Source organism: Phocoena phocoena, chromosome 17 (assembly GCF_963924675.1).
Source record: "Phocoena phocoena chromosome 17, mPhoPho1.1, whole genome shotgun sequence".
NCBI classification, from domain to species: Eukaryota; Metazoa; Chordata; class Mammalia; order Artiodactyla; family Phocoenidae; genus Phocoena; species Phocoena phocoena.
The window spans coordinates 45,785,631-45,801,659 of NC_089235.1; the positions used below are offsets into that span (position 1 = coordinate 45,785,631).

At 37.5% G+C, this 16,029-nt stretch overlaps 1 protein-coding gene across 2 annotated transcripts in view; it reads right to left on the minus strand.

Annotated features, from left to right (window-relative positions):
- Window positions 1-16,029, minus strand: part of YWHAZ (tyrosine 3-monooxygenase/tryptophan 5-monooxygenase activation protein zeta) — a 30,925-nt gene that overhangs the window by 12,831 nt on the left and 2,065 nt on the right. For both annotated transcript variants that reach the window (XM_065895565.1, XM_065895566.1), the window contains exon 2: window positions 14,845-15,149. In XM_065895565.1, coding sequence (XP_065751637.1) covers window positions 14,845-15,138 — 294 coding nt within the window. In that variant the 5' untranslated portion in view covers window positions 15,139-15,149. The remainder of the gene's footprint in view (window positions 1-14,844; window positions 15,150-16,029) is intronic.

Below are 16,029 nucleotides of genomic sequence, written 5' to 3' on the forward strand. Positions count from 1 at the left end.
CAATATACCCAGCTCTAACACTATGTTCTCCCTCAAGCCAATTCTCAAAAATATTCAGTTTAGTCTACATTTTCTGTACCTCCCAGGTCTGAAGAGCTTTCAACTGAAGGAAAAACAAAAGGAAATATCCCATTTTCTGTCAATATCAACAATGGACTAGCTAAATAAACTGTTACACTCATCAAACACTATACCGATGTTAAAAAGAATGCGGTACATGCCAGTATGGAATGAAGCATAAGATACACATCAAAGTGTGTGGGTTCAACTATGATCCTACCTGTGTATATTCTTCAAGGACAGAACTGTTTGCGTGGGCACTGCAAGTTCCCAGGAGGATACAAAAAAGATTAGACATTACCTCTGAGGAAGTGGGATGACATCAGAAGAGTTTTGTTTTTTGAACTTTATGTCCTATGCTCCGCAACATGTTATCCAGAGCAAGTGTAATTTAAAATAATTATGATTTTGCACCTTTGACTTTTCACATACGTATTCTTTTTTTTTTTTTTTTTTTTTTGCAGTACGGGGGCCTCTCACTGTTGTGGCCTCTCCCATTGCGGAGCACAGGCTCCGGACGCGCAGGCTCAGCGGCCATGGCTCACGGGCGCAGCCGCTCCGCGGCATGTGGGATCTTCCCGGACCGGGGCACAAACCCGCGTCCCCTGCATCGGCAGGCGGACTCTCAACCACTGCGCCACCAGGGAAGCCCCACATACGTATTCTTAATCTACTTATAGGCTCCTTAAAGACAAATGTTTTGCACATATTAGGCACTCAAACATCAAATCCCCAGGCCGAATTTGTAGACTAATTTGAACTGCTTCATTTAAATATAGCAGAGGAAACTTAGAACAATCTTAAAGGAAAAAAGCCTAACATCAAGACTATCAAAAGTTCATCATCTTACCAAACTTCTAAATATATAGTTAAGATAAAATGTAGTAAAAATTGAGGTTGATATTGTAGGTTAGATAATGAATATTTTGCTCAAAAAGGAACAATGTTCTGCTTCTTTAAAGACCTAGAAATTGCTCAAAAATGACAGGTGTTTGGATGCTGTACTAAGCACATATATTCAGAAACAGCAGCCAAAGGGCAGCAAAAGCATATCCTAATATGCTTTCAGGACCCTTGGATAAGCGCCAGGTACTATGTAATGCCTCTGGAGGGGGCAACCAAGGGAGACAACTACAAAGCTTCACCAGAGATAGGGTGGGAGGACAGTTCGAAGCAGCAAGGTAGAGTAAATTTTTTTGCAAGTCAGGATACCTAGATTTTGGTACTACAACTCTGCCACCAAGAGGAGTGATGGGAGTTTCAAACACAAAATCATGACACCTCCTCATTCGATTTTCTTGTGTTTCACAGTAGCATTCATTTCAAAACCTTCCTTCTGAATTTCACCCCAGGAAAGCTTCTCTAACGCACTGAACACGTCCCGCCCACCACCACTATTCCTCACTTGTCCTTTCCTTTTTTTCTTAAATGGGAATCAGACAATGTAGAGAGTAAGGGTCCTTAGACTAAACTTTAAAAAATTAACAAGAACTCATTGTAAACCATTTATATATTTATTTCAGCCCTAAAGAATGACCACCTGCCACTATGCAAATTAAGTCACTGGGCTAGTGGCTGTGATTTAGCTTGTCAATTAGAATACATGAAGCCAATTAATGAAAATGTATTTCAAAGGAAAATCACAAGTTATAGAGCTGGGATTTTTCCCCCTTTCAAAAGAGTAATCCATTCATTATAAAATTGCATAACCCATTTAAAAAGGACTTTGGCAAACTATATTTAGTTCTAACCTTTGATAAAGTAACCATACTTATGGGGCATCTATCTTAAAAAAAAAATTGATACTTTTGCACCACAGGGTGTTTTTAGAAGTCCTCCCTGCTGTTTAAATTAGAAAATATAATGTCCTACCTAAATATAATGGTTCAGTAACAGAACAACATGTGTCTCCTAATATGCACCAAGGAGGGCACAATATCATTTCCAGGAATTCTTCCCCAAAATGCACAATCTGAGTTTACTCATGAGGGATCACCAGACAAATCCAAATTGAGGGACATTCTACAAAACAACTGGCCAGTACTTTTGAAAAAAGTGGCAAAAGGCAAGGACTGAAAAACTGATCCAGATTAAAGAAGAGTAAGGAGACGTGACAATGAAATGCAAACTGTGATCCTGGATTGAATTCTGGACCAGAATTAGACAATTATAGTGGTATAATTTGTAACTGCTATAGGCTATATAATAGTTTATTTTATCCATTATTTTATTAATTTATTGATTTTGATCATTATATTGTAGTTACACATGTTAACATTTGGGGAATCAGGTAAAGGATATATGGGAAAATTTGAACTTATTTCAAAATAAAAAGTTAAAAAATAAATGGTTAGAAAGGCAGTTTAATTACCATATGTAGAAGCAGCTATTTTCACTTTTGGTTACTTAATATTACACTTATATAAAAGTAAGTTTTAAAGAAAAACCTTCTAAATAGTGACTATTTCTAGGGGACTTCCCTGGTGGGGCAGTGGTTAAGAATCCGCCTGCCAGTGCAGGGGACATGGGTTCAAGCCCTGATCCGGGAAGATCCCCACATGTGGCAGAGCAACTAAGCCCGTGTGCCGTAACTACTGAGCCTGCGCTCTAGAGCCCACTGAGCCACAACTACTGAGCCTGCACGCCTAGAGTCTGTCCTCCACAACAAGAGAAGCCACCGCAATAAGCCCGTGCACCACAACGAAGAGTAGCCCCCGCTTGCCGTTACTAGACAAAGCCTGTGCACATCAACGAAGATGCAGTGCAGCCAAAAATAAATAATTTTTTTAAAGTGATTTTAAAAAAAAGTGACTATTTCTGGAAGACAGCATTATCAGTGAGTTCTGCTCTCCACTCTTATACCCTTTATGTGCTCATCTGTGTTTTTCAAATTTCCTTATTAGGCTGGTAAAACTTGTATTTAGGAGAAAAAAAGTCACAAAAATAAGTGATGCGTTTGCAAATTAAAATGAGGGGTGGAGAGGAGGTTCCCACTTTGTCTTGGAGAGTATTCCAACAATTGGTTATACTGTTAAATTTAATTTCCATTAATTAATATACATTAAAAAGTCACTACACAAACAGCAAATAGTCCCAGAATAATAAAGCAAAAGAATCAACCTCTAATGAGACATTTACGGACTGCAATTTGAAAACATAGGGCAAGTGTCTCCTTTGACTTGATTTCACCAGATGTGTGCATGGGGAAGACCAAGCCTCTACAACCCACTGCTCTGTTTTAGACTGTACTATCATGGCCCTCTTCCCTGAACACAAAGGAAAAGAGGCCACGATATAGATAGTATGCTTTCATACCAATCAGGCACAAAAACTGCCAATGGCTAAAAGGGAAAAGGTGCCAAGAACTTGAGGCACAAGGCCCTTAAGTATGATTCTTGCTATTTTCATTTTAAGTACAGAACCCTAAAATATAGTCTAAAACTAAAGCCATCACTTTTAATGAAATTAAACAAAGTGGTAATTTTTCCAGTTACAAGATGGGATTTAACCTTCTCTAAAAAACACTTCTAACTTCTCTAATGTCCAACTCATTAAACAACTCAAATACATGAAATTCCAATGCAACAAAAATTGGGCACTCCTCGTAAATTAAATGCAACAGGATCTCTCCTAGATTAACAAACATGCATACAGGTCATGCAACTGGACAGTCTTATTTTGCTTCAGCTTCTTGATCTGTGAAAATGAAAAAGCTAGGGTAGATGCTCCTTCAAGCCCCAAATCCAATGATTCTATAAAATTCACCTCCCAATTTATTATTCAATTAAAAAACTCAAAAGCCCCACAAATGTCATTTTAAATAATATCCTCAATATGAAGTTTAATTCAAATTCTATAGCACAACCTAGAAGTTCACAATTCTGGTCCTGCACAATTCCCTTGTGCACAGAGAATTTTCCCAGAACTTTCACTTTATTCTGTAGAGCCCCTGAGACTTTTATCATTCCTAAAGTCTCAAAATTCTAAAAGGTAAGCAGCTATTTTCATTGCAACGAAGGCCCATCAATTTAGAAATTATTCTCTTACTCCCTCTTGTGGCTGCACTGCTTTCCTTTCTTTCAATTGCAACTCCACCAGCTGCTCCTGAAAGTGCTCCACCGAAACTGCTAATGAATTAGATGGTGTCAAGAACTAATTTGGTACGTATTTGAAGACTTTCTGTGTAATGTTGGCACACAGTAAAATTTTAGGTGTTCTATAAATGATAAAGTCATATAGATATGAAGGGACAGAGCTTCTTAACTTCAAGGATGGAATCAGAGGACTCTGACCAGTCACTTAACTGAATGCATTTTCCACTAATAAGAAATAGATGGCAAATCTGCACCATCTAACTTTTAAAATAGCAACAAGGAATTTGATAAAGCCAAGATATATTATTCTCTGGTGTTTAAGGAATGTTGAAACCAGCCTAAAATTTCATTTTAATTCCTGTTAAAAAGCCAGAGTAGTTTGGCTCCCTGATTCTTACCAAAAATGAAACAAAAGACAACCACATAAAAACTCAATGCTGATAGAAAGCCTGGAGTGTTCTAAAATGTTTTTTTTTTTGAAAATTAGTGTTTTAGTCATATTCGAAATGTACCTCCTAAAGATTAAAAGATGGTGAAAAGTACCAAAAAGAAATTATTGAGCATTGAGTGATAACTGCTAAAACTGTCTGACACTAGGGGGCTTTCCTTCTCCCCTTCCCCAGAGCCTTTCTCAGAGCTAGCATTAATGCTGACCTACTTGGGTTGAAGCTTCTCACCAATCAAGGCCCCATTTCCCAATATTTCCATCACAAAGTACTTTTTGTTTTAAAAACCTCATTTTTTATAGTGTTTTTTTAAACTTGCACATGCACATTGTGTGTTGTGTATAATTCCTTCGTGGGACCAGATTATCAGCCACTTTTAAAAAAGAAGGTTGAAGACCAGCTCTTCTGAATTTGACCAACACACAGTACTTTCCCCTCTAGGTTGTTGAGATTCTTTTTATGAGCAGAGGCTTTTTATATTTATTATGTTTTTCTTTATGCACAGGGCTTATAAAGTAGCAAGTAATCAATAAATATTAAATTTAAAGTTTAAGCAGTTTATTAAAATTCTCTTAAATTTAATCCAAAATTAATAAATCAAGCCACAATGAAGTGATATCAAAGAAGCACAAAAGGGGGCTTCCCTGGTGGCGCAGTGGTTGAGAATCTGCCTGCCAATGTAGGGGACACGGGTTCAAGCCCTGGTCTGGAAAGATCCCACATGCCGCGGAGCAGCTGGGCCCGTGAGCCACAACTACTGAGCCTGTGCGTCTGGAGCCTGTGCTCCGCAACGAGAGGCCACAACAGTGAGAGGCCCCCGCACTGCGATGAAGAGTGGCCCCTGCTTGCCACAACTAGAGAAAGCCCTCTCACAGAAACGAAGACCCAACACAGCCAAAAATAAATAAATAAATTTAAAAAAAAAAAAAAAAAAAAAAAAAAGAAGCACAAAAGAAGGTAAGCAGTATATTTGCTATCTACTATTACCACGGGGATGTATTAACTCTATATAAAATATCCTAGAGGTAGATGCTATTATTATTTCCATTTTGCAGATGTGGAAATAAGAGTCACAGAGATGTAATACCTGCCCAGAGTCATAAAATGAATTTTAAAAATTCAAACACCAAAAGTCTGCATAGTCTGTGCTAGGTTGTATCACCCCTTTAAAGTAAAGCAGCACACATTATAGTTTATTTTTATTTTTTTTTATAGTTTATTTTTTAGAAATATTCATAAGATTATTCTTCAAGTCTTATCCCTATGATCCAATTAAATTTAAGTCTGATGATAATCCTGTCTTATCAGATGGAAACTATCAAATGGGAAACTGAAGGGAAAAGTCATTACTGTTAACAAAGTCTTATGATCCGTTTGATGTCATTTCCAAACATCTTCTAAACACCATAGTAAAATACTCATCAAATTACTGACTTGAGAATTTGCCTGTTCTAATAATACTACTGCCTACCTATACACTGTCCTCAACTGTCAATTTCCCAGAATCACATTTTAAAGGTAACGTGTTTTGAGTAGGATTTTCATCACGTTTCCCTTGGTTGAATGTGGTCCAAGTATTCCTTTGAAATTCTGGGCAATGGTGTTTAATGTATGTTGTTTTAAGGGGCAAAAATAATTATGAGTTAAAAATTCATGAGTCTTGGATCAACAAGAGAAGTAGGTCTTTCTCAGAAAAGCATTTGTATTTAATCACTTAGATGAGAAACATTCAACTCACCACTGGGTTCCCTGGTAATACCGCTAATTTTAAAAAACTTGTAGATCCTGGAACTTGTTTGCAAAATGGAAGTTAGCCTCCACTAAAACATTTCTAACTTCTCTAATGATGTCCAACTCATTAAGCAATTCAAATAAATGAAATTCCAATACTACAAAAACTGCACCTTTTCTAAGTTTTAAAAGAATGAACATGCATACAAGTCAACCAATTGGACAAAGTCTTAGTTTGACTTACTTAACTCTATAGATAAACATTTGACCGACTGTCATTACATTCTTACTTTGCCATCCTACCTGTAGTTAATACCATCGTAACCGTATTTTTATTTGGGGGAGAAGGGAAGAAAACTCACAAATTCTGTCAAAAGAAAGAAAAAGCTTATATGCTGAAACCTTTTAGTTATCTATTCCAATACAAACAAACATGAATGTGCCATACAACAGGACCATACTGGTAGAAGTCAGATATATTCAACCATGCTTTGTTGCCCCCAAGATCCACACTATAGCAAGCTAATGTCAACAGAAAAACATTAGTGAAATCTGCCAAGATATAAGACTATTTTATACTTCATCACTACTTATGTCACATTATACCTTACCAGAAAATGCAAAATTATATCAGTGACAAACGACAACTGCTACTGCATAGCAATTTTTACAGATACAAGTTTTTCATCATTATAGGGAAACGCTCACTAGAGAATAAAGGAGAATGACCTGTTGCAAAGAAATGTACTTAGTACAATGGGAACTGATAAGAATGTGGCGCTAAGCATGCCATTTCTCCCAAGCCAAATTCAAATTTGTGCCACCTAAATATTAAGCGTATCATTCCTTCAGCATACTTTACATATTAAATACCACACATGTCAATGGTCCTGTAAAGGGGAATAAAGAAATAGAGCCAATCTTCTTAAGTTCAAAAACAACATGGATATCAAAATTAAAATAAGTTACAGGGCTTCCCTGGCGGCACAGTGGTTGAGAGTCCGCCTGCCGATGCAGGGGACGCGGGTTTGTGCCCGGGTCCGGGAAGATCCCACATGCTGCGGAGCAGCTGGGCCCGTAAGCCATGGCCGCTAAGCCTGTGTGTCCGGAGCCTGTGCTCCGCAATGGGAGAGGCCACAACAGTGAGAGGCTCGCGTACCTCAAAATAAATAAATAAATAAGTTACAAATCAGATTAATGAAACCCTCAGGAAACCCTCGGGCCATAAAGATGGAAATTAGCAATGGCTTGTGTCAGGGAAAGTAAAAAGACCAAACTAGAGCTGAAGGCGTTATAGAGGGTATTCTGGCAAAGATGGAGCAAATGAACAGAAGGAAAGCATTGTTTTATAAAAAGGTAAGAAGAGTTAAGAGCTGTCTGTATATAGCATAGAACCGGGAAAAGAACAGTAAAGATAGCAAGTCCAAGTGAATGACCACCACTAGCTGTAAAAGGTTTACAATTTAGCTTCTGTCCATTAAAATTAGGTCAAGTTTACCCTTCCTCACACCATCACTTTCTTGCCAATATGCTTCTGAGTGGGAGACTAAGGGGTAGAACTACTACTAGCTAGTACAATGGCAATGGCAAATAATCCTGGGTACTACCCACAGGAGTGCATCATACAAATGAGTATCAACAATGTAAAGGGTTGAGAACCTATGATGTAGGCAACACAGCAATAACTTGCAATCAGAAAATGAAGTCAAAGTTGAGTCCAAGATGTCATTTTGATTAAGTCTAGAAAATGTGCTAAAAATTAAGAGGTCAGAAAGGACAGGTAGTTTCAAAAGGAAGATGAACTCTTGCTTGTAGCACGCTGAAATTGACAGCAATTCTAAATCCTCTAAAGAGCAGTGTTTATTCTCAATGTAAAACCATAATAAAGAAAAGAGCTATGGAAACCAGGATGAAATCACAAGAGGAATATCTCAGGAATTCTAGAAAAAAAAATTCTAATGCTATTAGAATTGCAATGGACTACATTAAGTTTTTAACTTAGCTGACATCAGAACACCCATAATTCTGACTTTTAAAAAATTTCTCATACACACAAATGTTCTTCAATATAAATGTGTCAAAGATCACCTATTTTGGAATAAAAAACTTGTGGTCAAATTAATCTAAATGGTCCAATAACATTTAATATTATAAATGAAGAACTATTTCACATACTGGGCTCCCTCTATGTGGTAGAACCAGTCATCAGATATGAAAATAGGTAATATATTCATGGGGGAAAAAAAAACCCTATGTCTTTCACAGGTTAAAGCCCCAATTCCAAAAAAAAAAAACCCAAGGTTAATATATGAATGTGATAAACTATGATGGAGGGCACTGAGAATCTATTTCTGACATTAGTAAAAGGAGAAAGTTAGTCCAAAGAACAGAACTGGATGATCAGAAATCCAAAAAAATGGTCAAATCAAAGGCTCTGATTTTCTTTATAAGAGCAGAATTATTTTTGCATGTCTATCAACACACCTTGTTGTTGGCAAAATCTGGTGTCACTTCCTTTGCCTGTTTCATACAGCCATTAAGTCCCACATTCCTTAATTTATAACATAGTAGACCCTTCATGATCTAACCAGTACCCCCTCTCTCTCCTAATCTCTTGCAGAATTATTGGAAAAGGCTTTTAGATAAAGCAATGTTCCCACCTACTGTTCTGATAGAATGAACCATCACTTAATTTGCTGGATTAACCAAATCCTACTTACCTAATAGACTGGCTTTACATTAGGCCTTTCATTCCTAAGTAAACATCAATCATGCCCATGACTTTGGGCTAAATACTTCAGATAAGTTTTTCGGCTACTCTCTGGAACTCCCTTCAGCTTCTATCAGCAGTTATATCCTTATTAAGAGTCCCATATTTGTTTCCTGAACTATGCCATTATACTTGGCTATAATTACTTAAAATGGTATGTTACTTAAGTGTTATGAAATATAAGTATGAAAAGAAGTGTTCCTATGAAAACTAAGCTGAATGCGCCAAACGACTAGTTTTTAAAGGAGAGTCACACACTCAATCACACACACACACACACACACACACACACACGCACACCACTTGGGTTATTCAAACTAAAAGATTAGAAAAATTGCATATTTCTAGGATTATGAACTGATTATTCTTCTAGCTTTCAAGTTCTAACTCTGCTATGCAAACTCAAACAGCATTTTGTAAAGGATGCATCTATTTTAGGGGTGTCTAGTAAATTATTTCCAAACTGTGGATCTATGCATATTCAAAGGTCTTAGCTCCACATTAGCAATGGGCAAATGAACATAAACATCTGTTTTAATTGAAAATAAATGTTTAGACCAAGTATGAACACATACTTGAACCACTTTCCAATTAAACAACTAACTTGGGTCTTCCTACTGTACCACTATTGAGGTGTTACCAGTAAGATTTCTTTACTGATAAAGTTGGGTTTTTAAAAGAAAAAATGAAAAGCAAAATTATTCTCCATATGCTATTACAACTCTAAGGTAGCTTTATTTTCCCTCCTTTCTAATTCAAAAGCCTCTGCTAGGGCTGAATACAATTTCTTCCTCTTTCTTGGGCAGATCAGATGCATAAGTGTGCATGTTCCTCCTCTACTTTAAGATTTTACTCAGGTTTTTTTTTTTTTTTTTGCGGTACACGGGCCTCTCACTGTTGTGGCCTCTCCCGCTGCGGAGCACAGGCTCCGGACGCGCAGGCTCAGCGGCCATAGCTCACGGGCCCAGCCGCTCCACGGCATGTGGGATCCTCCCGGACCGGGGCACGGACCCGTGTCCCCTGCATAGGCAGGTGGACTCCCAACCACTGCGCCACCAGGGAAGCCCATTACTCAGGTTTTTTGCTTTAAGTCCAATTTTGAATCCTTTCATCTTTTCCTCTTAGTTCACTTTTAACTATCTTCACAGCTCATCTAATCACTAAACATCTCCAGGTCATCTATATCTCCTCTTAGAACAGGCAGGAAAGACTTCATTCTTATCTAAGTATTGCTATGCCAAAAAAGGACAGGTAACCTGTTGCTCTTGATCAAGCTGTTATTCTTCCCCTTCCCACCAAATGGCAAACATCTACCTCTCCTTTCTTTGTTCCTTTATTTTCTTTCATTTACACTTCACACACCTCAGACTTCCCAAATATACAATACCTCACCAGGGTCAATGTTTAATGGTTATCATGAAAACTCTTTTAAAAAGACCACTGAATTTTATTCCCCAAAAGACTATCAAATGTACTCCTTCCTGGAAGGGACTGCTGCTATCTGCTATGTCACATAAGGTCTTTGTACTCTGAAACATACCAAAAGCAGTTATTGACAAAAACATGTAAATATATACAGCAGTGAAAATGAATATAACACTGCAGAAGTCTTCTGAGAAGCCCTTATTCCAATAAGTGAACTGCCTAGTAATTTTCAACTTAAAACTCTATATAGCAGTTTTTAAAGCCTAAGACACATATTAACACATTATTGACCGGGGGATTTCTGCAGAAACTAACGCCTGTGGCCAAAATCTGTCTCTGGTCAAAAATGTGTTAACATATTCAGGGGCTTCCCTGGTGGCGCAGTGGTTGAGAGTCCGCCTGCCGATGCAGGGGACACGGGTTCGTGCCCCGGTCCGGGAAGATCCCACATGCCGCGGAGCAGCTAGGCCCGTGAGCCATGGCCGCTGAGCCTGCGCGTCCGGAGCCTGTGCTCCGCGACGGGAGAGGCCACAACAGTGAGAGGCCTGTGTACCGCAAAAAAAAAAAAAAAAAAAAAATGTGTTAACATATTCAGACTAGGAAGGACCCAAAGCTGCCTGGTTTCCTAGCTTGCTCCTGCTTAATGGCAGTTCTATGAGCTGGAGATAAAACCCAGCGCCCAGCAACCACACCTTGAAAACCACACCTTAAAAATGTAGAGAAGCATAATAAAATGGAACGCAGTCAAGTTAACTGAATCACACAACTACTGTTGCCAGCTGTTACAAATGGCAGACTCATGATTTTACTGATTTGTGAAAGGAAGCCATTCTTTACCTTGTACCAGTGGCTTTCAATTTTTAAATGAAACCTTTGAAAATTTGCTAGCCAGTACAGGCCCTCTGCCCTAGAAAAATACACAATTTTTAAGGCTTCTTGGATCTTTTAATTCCCATTCTTGGACTCCTGAGTTAAGAGACCTCTATATTATTAGAGGCAGGTTTGTACTATTGTCACTGCTTTAAACAGAAGCCCAAAACTGAGATAAATTGGGGCACTAAGAGTACCTGATTTTCTTTCTCCACAACAACCCTATGGGGTAGATATTATTCCTATTTAATTGAGCTCAGTTTTCTCTGAGGGGTGGAAGATTTCTTTAGGCCACTCGGCTATTCAATGGTAAAAAGTTGGTTTGACTCAAAACCTGGAGCTCTTTTTACAACACTACATTCTTCTTTGAGTTTGAATTAGGTTCAATCTAGTATGCATATCCTCATTTCATTTTCCACTTCATCATGTTCAAGATAAAGTACCCAATTTTTTGGCTTCTTGTGAGTTTAGACAGAAGAGGTGTTGATCCCCTCCCCCACGAACGCGAGAGCTTTTGGTCTAAGATCTGGTAGAAAAGGCAGACTACATTAGTTCACAATTTAACGTCACAAGGAAGAAAACTGCAAATTTTTTGGCATAAAGAGAAGTCCATGTTGTGAAGAATAAAGCCAGTGACCATTTTCCACAGTAATGCTCTAAAACTTTTGTCCAAAGTAACATGTTCCCTGCTCTTTCTCTGCTTAAGTAAATGGTATAAATTAAGCAAACACTTGATAAAGTGCCCATTAACCAGAATGGCGGTAACCTAATAATGGACTAAAGAGCTCTTCAGAAGGACTTTGAACCGTGGAGGTTAGTTCCCCCTAGTAGGAAGAAAGAGAATATTTTCTTAGCCAGTATGATACAGGTACTCAACAGAACAATGAAGTCTGGTTCATCACTGATGCCACCAGCCAATAATGTTAATTCTGAAAAGGAATTACCTGCTTGTTTTCCTCAAATTAAAAGTCAAAGTTCAGAAAAAAAACTAGAGTAATAAAAATTATAACTGGTTATATTTTTATAAGTAAGACACTGAGATATAATTAAGCACACTTTTATTAATCATCAAGTAAATCAGTTCAAACAATTATTTTCTCTAGGAGAAATAACAGTTCTGCTATATTTTACTCTTCCATTTTACTAAAAAGGGGAAAAGGAATTTTATGCAAGATGTTTCCAGAGTCAACATGACCTGCCTGAAAAAAAGATGACAGGGAAAGAAAGAAGCCTGCCTGTAACGAATCACAGTATCTGTAAATATCGTATTTTCCCAAGTTGAAACAGAAAAGGCCTTGGAAAATTAGCAGTGCTGCTGACCTAGTTCTATTATCCTCTCTTCCAAAAGAAGCCTTTTCGCTCATTTACTTAACAAATACTTGAGTATCTACTATATGTTAAGAGGCATGAGCCATGCAAAGATCACTACTGGAGATTTACTTTAGAAAAGACTAAGGCTGGAAGCAAAAGCTTGTTTAGGATTCTGAGTCTTCTGTATAATAAAGGAATTAAACTTTCATTTATCTATACTTACGAAGTGGAAATTTCGTTTAGACTCGGTAAGAAGCCAGTGCTATTCTGAAGGAGAACATGGGTAGTGACCAGTATGAAACCCCCTTAATAATCATAACAAGGAGAAGCTATTTAGAGATTAATCCAGTTATTCTCACCCACGGATCCTATTCTTTTTCCTTGATAAGGAAACCAAAGGGAAGTAAAGTTAAAACTGCTATAGTCTTTTCCTAGGAAAATCCTCACAATGACAGGACCTTTTATACTTCTTGTGTGGAAAACATGCAAATACCTACCTGGAATCTCAAATAAGCTGTAAGTAGAGGGTAAATGTTACTGCGTCCCCCATTTATTCCTAAAATTGACTTTTGTCTTAAGGGAAATTATAACTTGTATAAAACTCTTTGAAACCAAAATAAAAATTATTTGATCTATTAGGTGTAATAATTGGAGGAAAAACATCAGAGCGAACAAAACTCAGTAACGTACACAGGTACTAATCGGTAAACAGAGCAAGGTGGGAAAAGCCCGACATGTTTTTTATTTATAGGAAAACATCGTATTTTCAAATTTTAAATATTCTTATTACCTTAGCAAACCGCAAGATGAGCATTTGTCATTTAGTATCAATAAAAGCCAGAACTCCCTTCTCATCTTAGAAATGAATGATAGCTATCAATGTAAAGATTTCAAGTAAGCAATCAAAAACAAACCACACACAAGACAGATAGCACACAAGAAGGCTGGCGCCCACGTTAAGATAAAAAATATTATTGTTCTTTAAAAAGACAGCCTAAAGAAAATCATCATTTAAGAAAAATACTCATAATTTAGGAACTGAAGCTATTCCATTAGTCTCAGACTAGTATAAAGGAATCATAATACCATTATAACTTTAACAAAAACTCCAAACCCCACAACGTGAGAAATAATCCTATATCGCTCGTTATAGTAGTTCTTCCATAAACAAGGTTCAAATAATTAAGTAGTGCAGCTGGATTTTCAGAGGAATTGGGATACTGCATCCCTCTATATACCAGAGCCCTGCCATACTGAGACCCAATGTGTAACCTGAAGTCCTGAAATACAAGAGAAATCATTTAGTAAAACCCACCTCAAATATTATTCCAAAAACTCATGGTTCATTAAAAGGGGAAAGTATTAGTGTATATAAGTTGTTATATGCTAAATGGTTGGATCTTCTACCAATTTATCCTCAGATTTTAACTTTTCTGCCACAGAAAATCATCATTTGTAAGAAAATTTTAAAATTAACCAAAATGTAATGTTCAATTCTTTTAAGCTATTTAGAGAAGCAGTGCTTCAACAAGTAGATACTGAATACTTAAAATACTTCTTGAATGAACCTGGAAAAATCAAGCTTGAGTTTTTCATAATCTTTTATTGTGGTTGTCAGTGTTCAAAGTTGAGACCTCCAACACTTAAACGCAGGAAGAGGCAAAAGCAACTGTGAAGCCAGTTTTCCGCATGGCTGACTCATTACATTAACATTATAGTGGCTAATCCAGGAAAGGCTACTAAGTCTACAGTGAGTCTCCTCTATTACATCGCACCTAAAACAGGGTATGTAAAATTCCTGCATCCATATACGTACTTTAAAGAAAATCAGCTCTAGAACTACTACAAATATTCTAACCATAACTGAAACGATATACAATTACTTTACCTTTTCAATTAGAACAAAAAACACTACTAATCTATTTGAACTGATTGATAATCATCTTTGCATTTACCTTATACAACTGTTTTAACATCTTTTAGTAATGACACCCTGAAAGACTTGGAAATCTAGAACACCCCATTTGCAAAAGGAAAGGAAAAACCAAAGAAAGAAAAAGTTGAGAGTAACCTAACTGATATGCATTACAGGAACTCTATATCATAGCGACGCTAAACTGAATGGTTTGATTCTCACCAGTACATCATTGCAGATATCTCTTAGCTCGGTCTCAATTTTCTCTCTGTATTCTCGAGCCATCTGCTGTTTTTTCTCAGCACCTTCCGTCTTTTGCTCAATACTTGAGACGACCCTCCAAGATGACCTACGGGCTCCTACAACATTTTTATAAGCAACTGAGAGAAGATTCCTCTCCTCATTGGATAATTCAGCTCCTTGCTCAGTTACAGACTTCATGCAGGCCGCCATGTCGTCATACCGCTCAGCCTGCTCGGCCAGTTTGGCCTTCTGCACCAGCTCATTTTTATCCATGACTGGATGTTCTGCCGGGGAAAAAAAAAGAAAAGTAGCATTTAGATATTTTTTTCCATTAAAACAAACAGACTGAAAATTATACCTTTTGTAAACAAGCTATGTTAACACCTTAAACCTAATTACCTATGGAAGATTCTTTACATGAGAAATTTAATGCAGCCTCACAAAAGAATGCTAAGAAAAAAAATACTGGCATGCTCAGCATGCAGAGGGCACATTTAAAGCCATTAACACTGGTTTAGCAAAACTAAAATTGCATTACCTCATCTTTGTTCAGGATCCTTATTTCACATAAGGTTAAAGCACATTCACCAAGAGGCGGCCTTAAAAACCAACCGTTATCTTACTTGGTCAAAATCTCAACTCCAGTTTCAAATATCACTAAATAATCCAAAATTAAGCAGCTTTTAGTGAAAACACCACCTATGAAGAACATTACACTATCACACTCCCAGAATCACGATACCTGTCAGTTGAATGCAATTCATGTCCTTTTACTTTGGTAATAGCTACTCTTGTCAGGAGTGTTTAAATTTTAGTTGGTATCCCCCCCCACCCCAAGTCCACTGATCTTTGCAACAGCTGATCGTAGCATGCCAATTTTCTGGGAGAAACGACCAAACTGCTTGTTTTAATATATTGTGCATGTAAAACCACCACCAAGGATCAATACATAACTGACCCTAAGGCTTCATTTATCTGTACCTTGTTATATGCACACAGGCTTAAAAAATAACACCCATGAATCCTGGAACTTCGATTCTTACTATCTGCGAGCACTAAAATGTATCTATTAAGTGCTTCCCGGTGTCACCAGTGTTTCTGATGTCACTGTTCAGTTTAAATGCAGCATTACTGCATTGTTCCTAGTAGTCAAAATTTAATTGA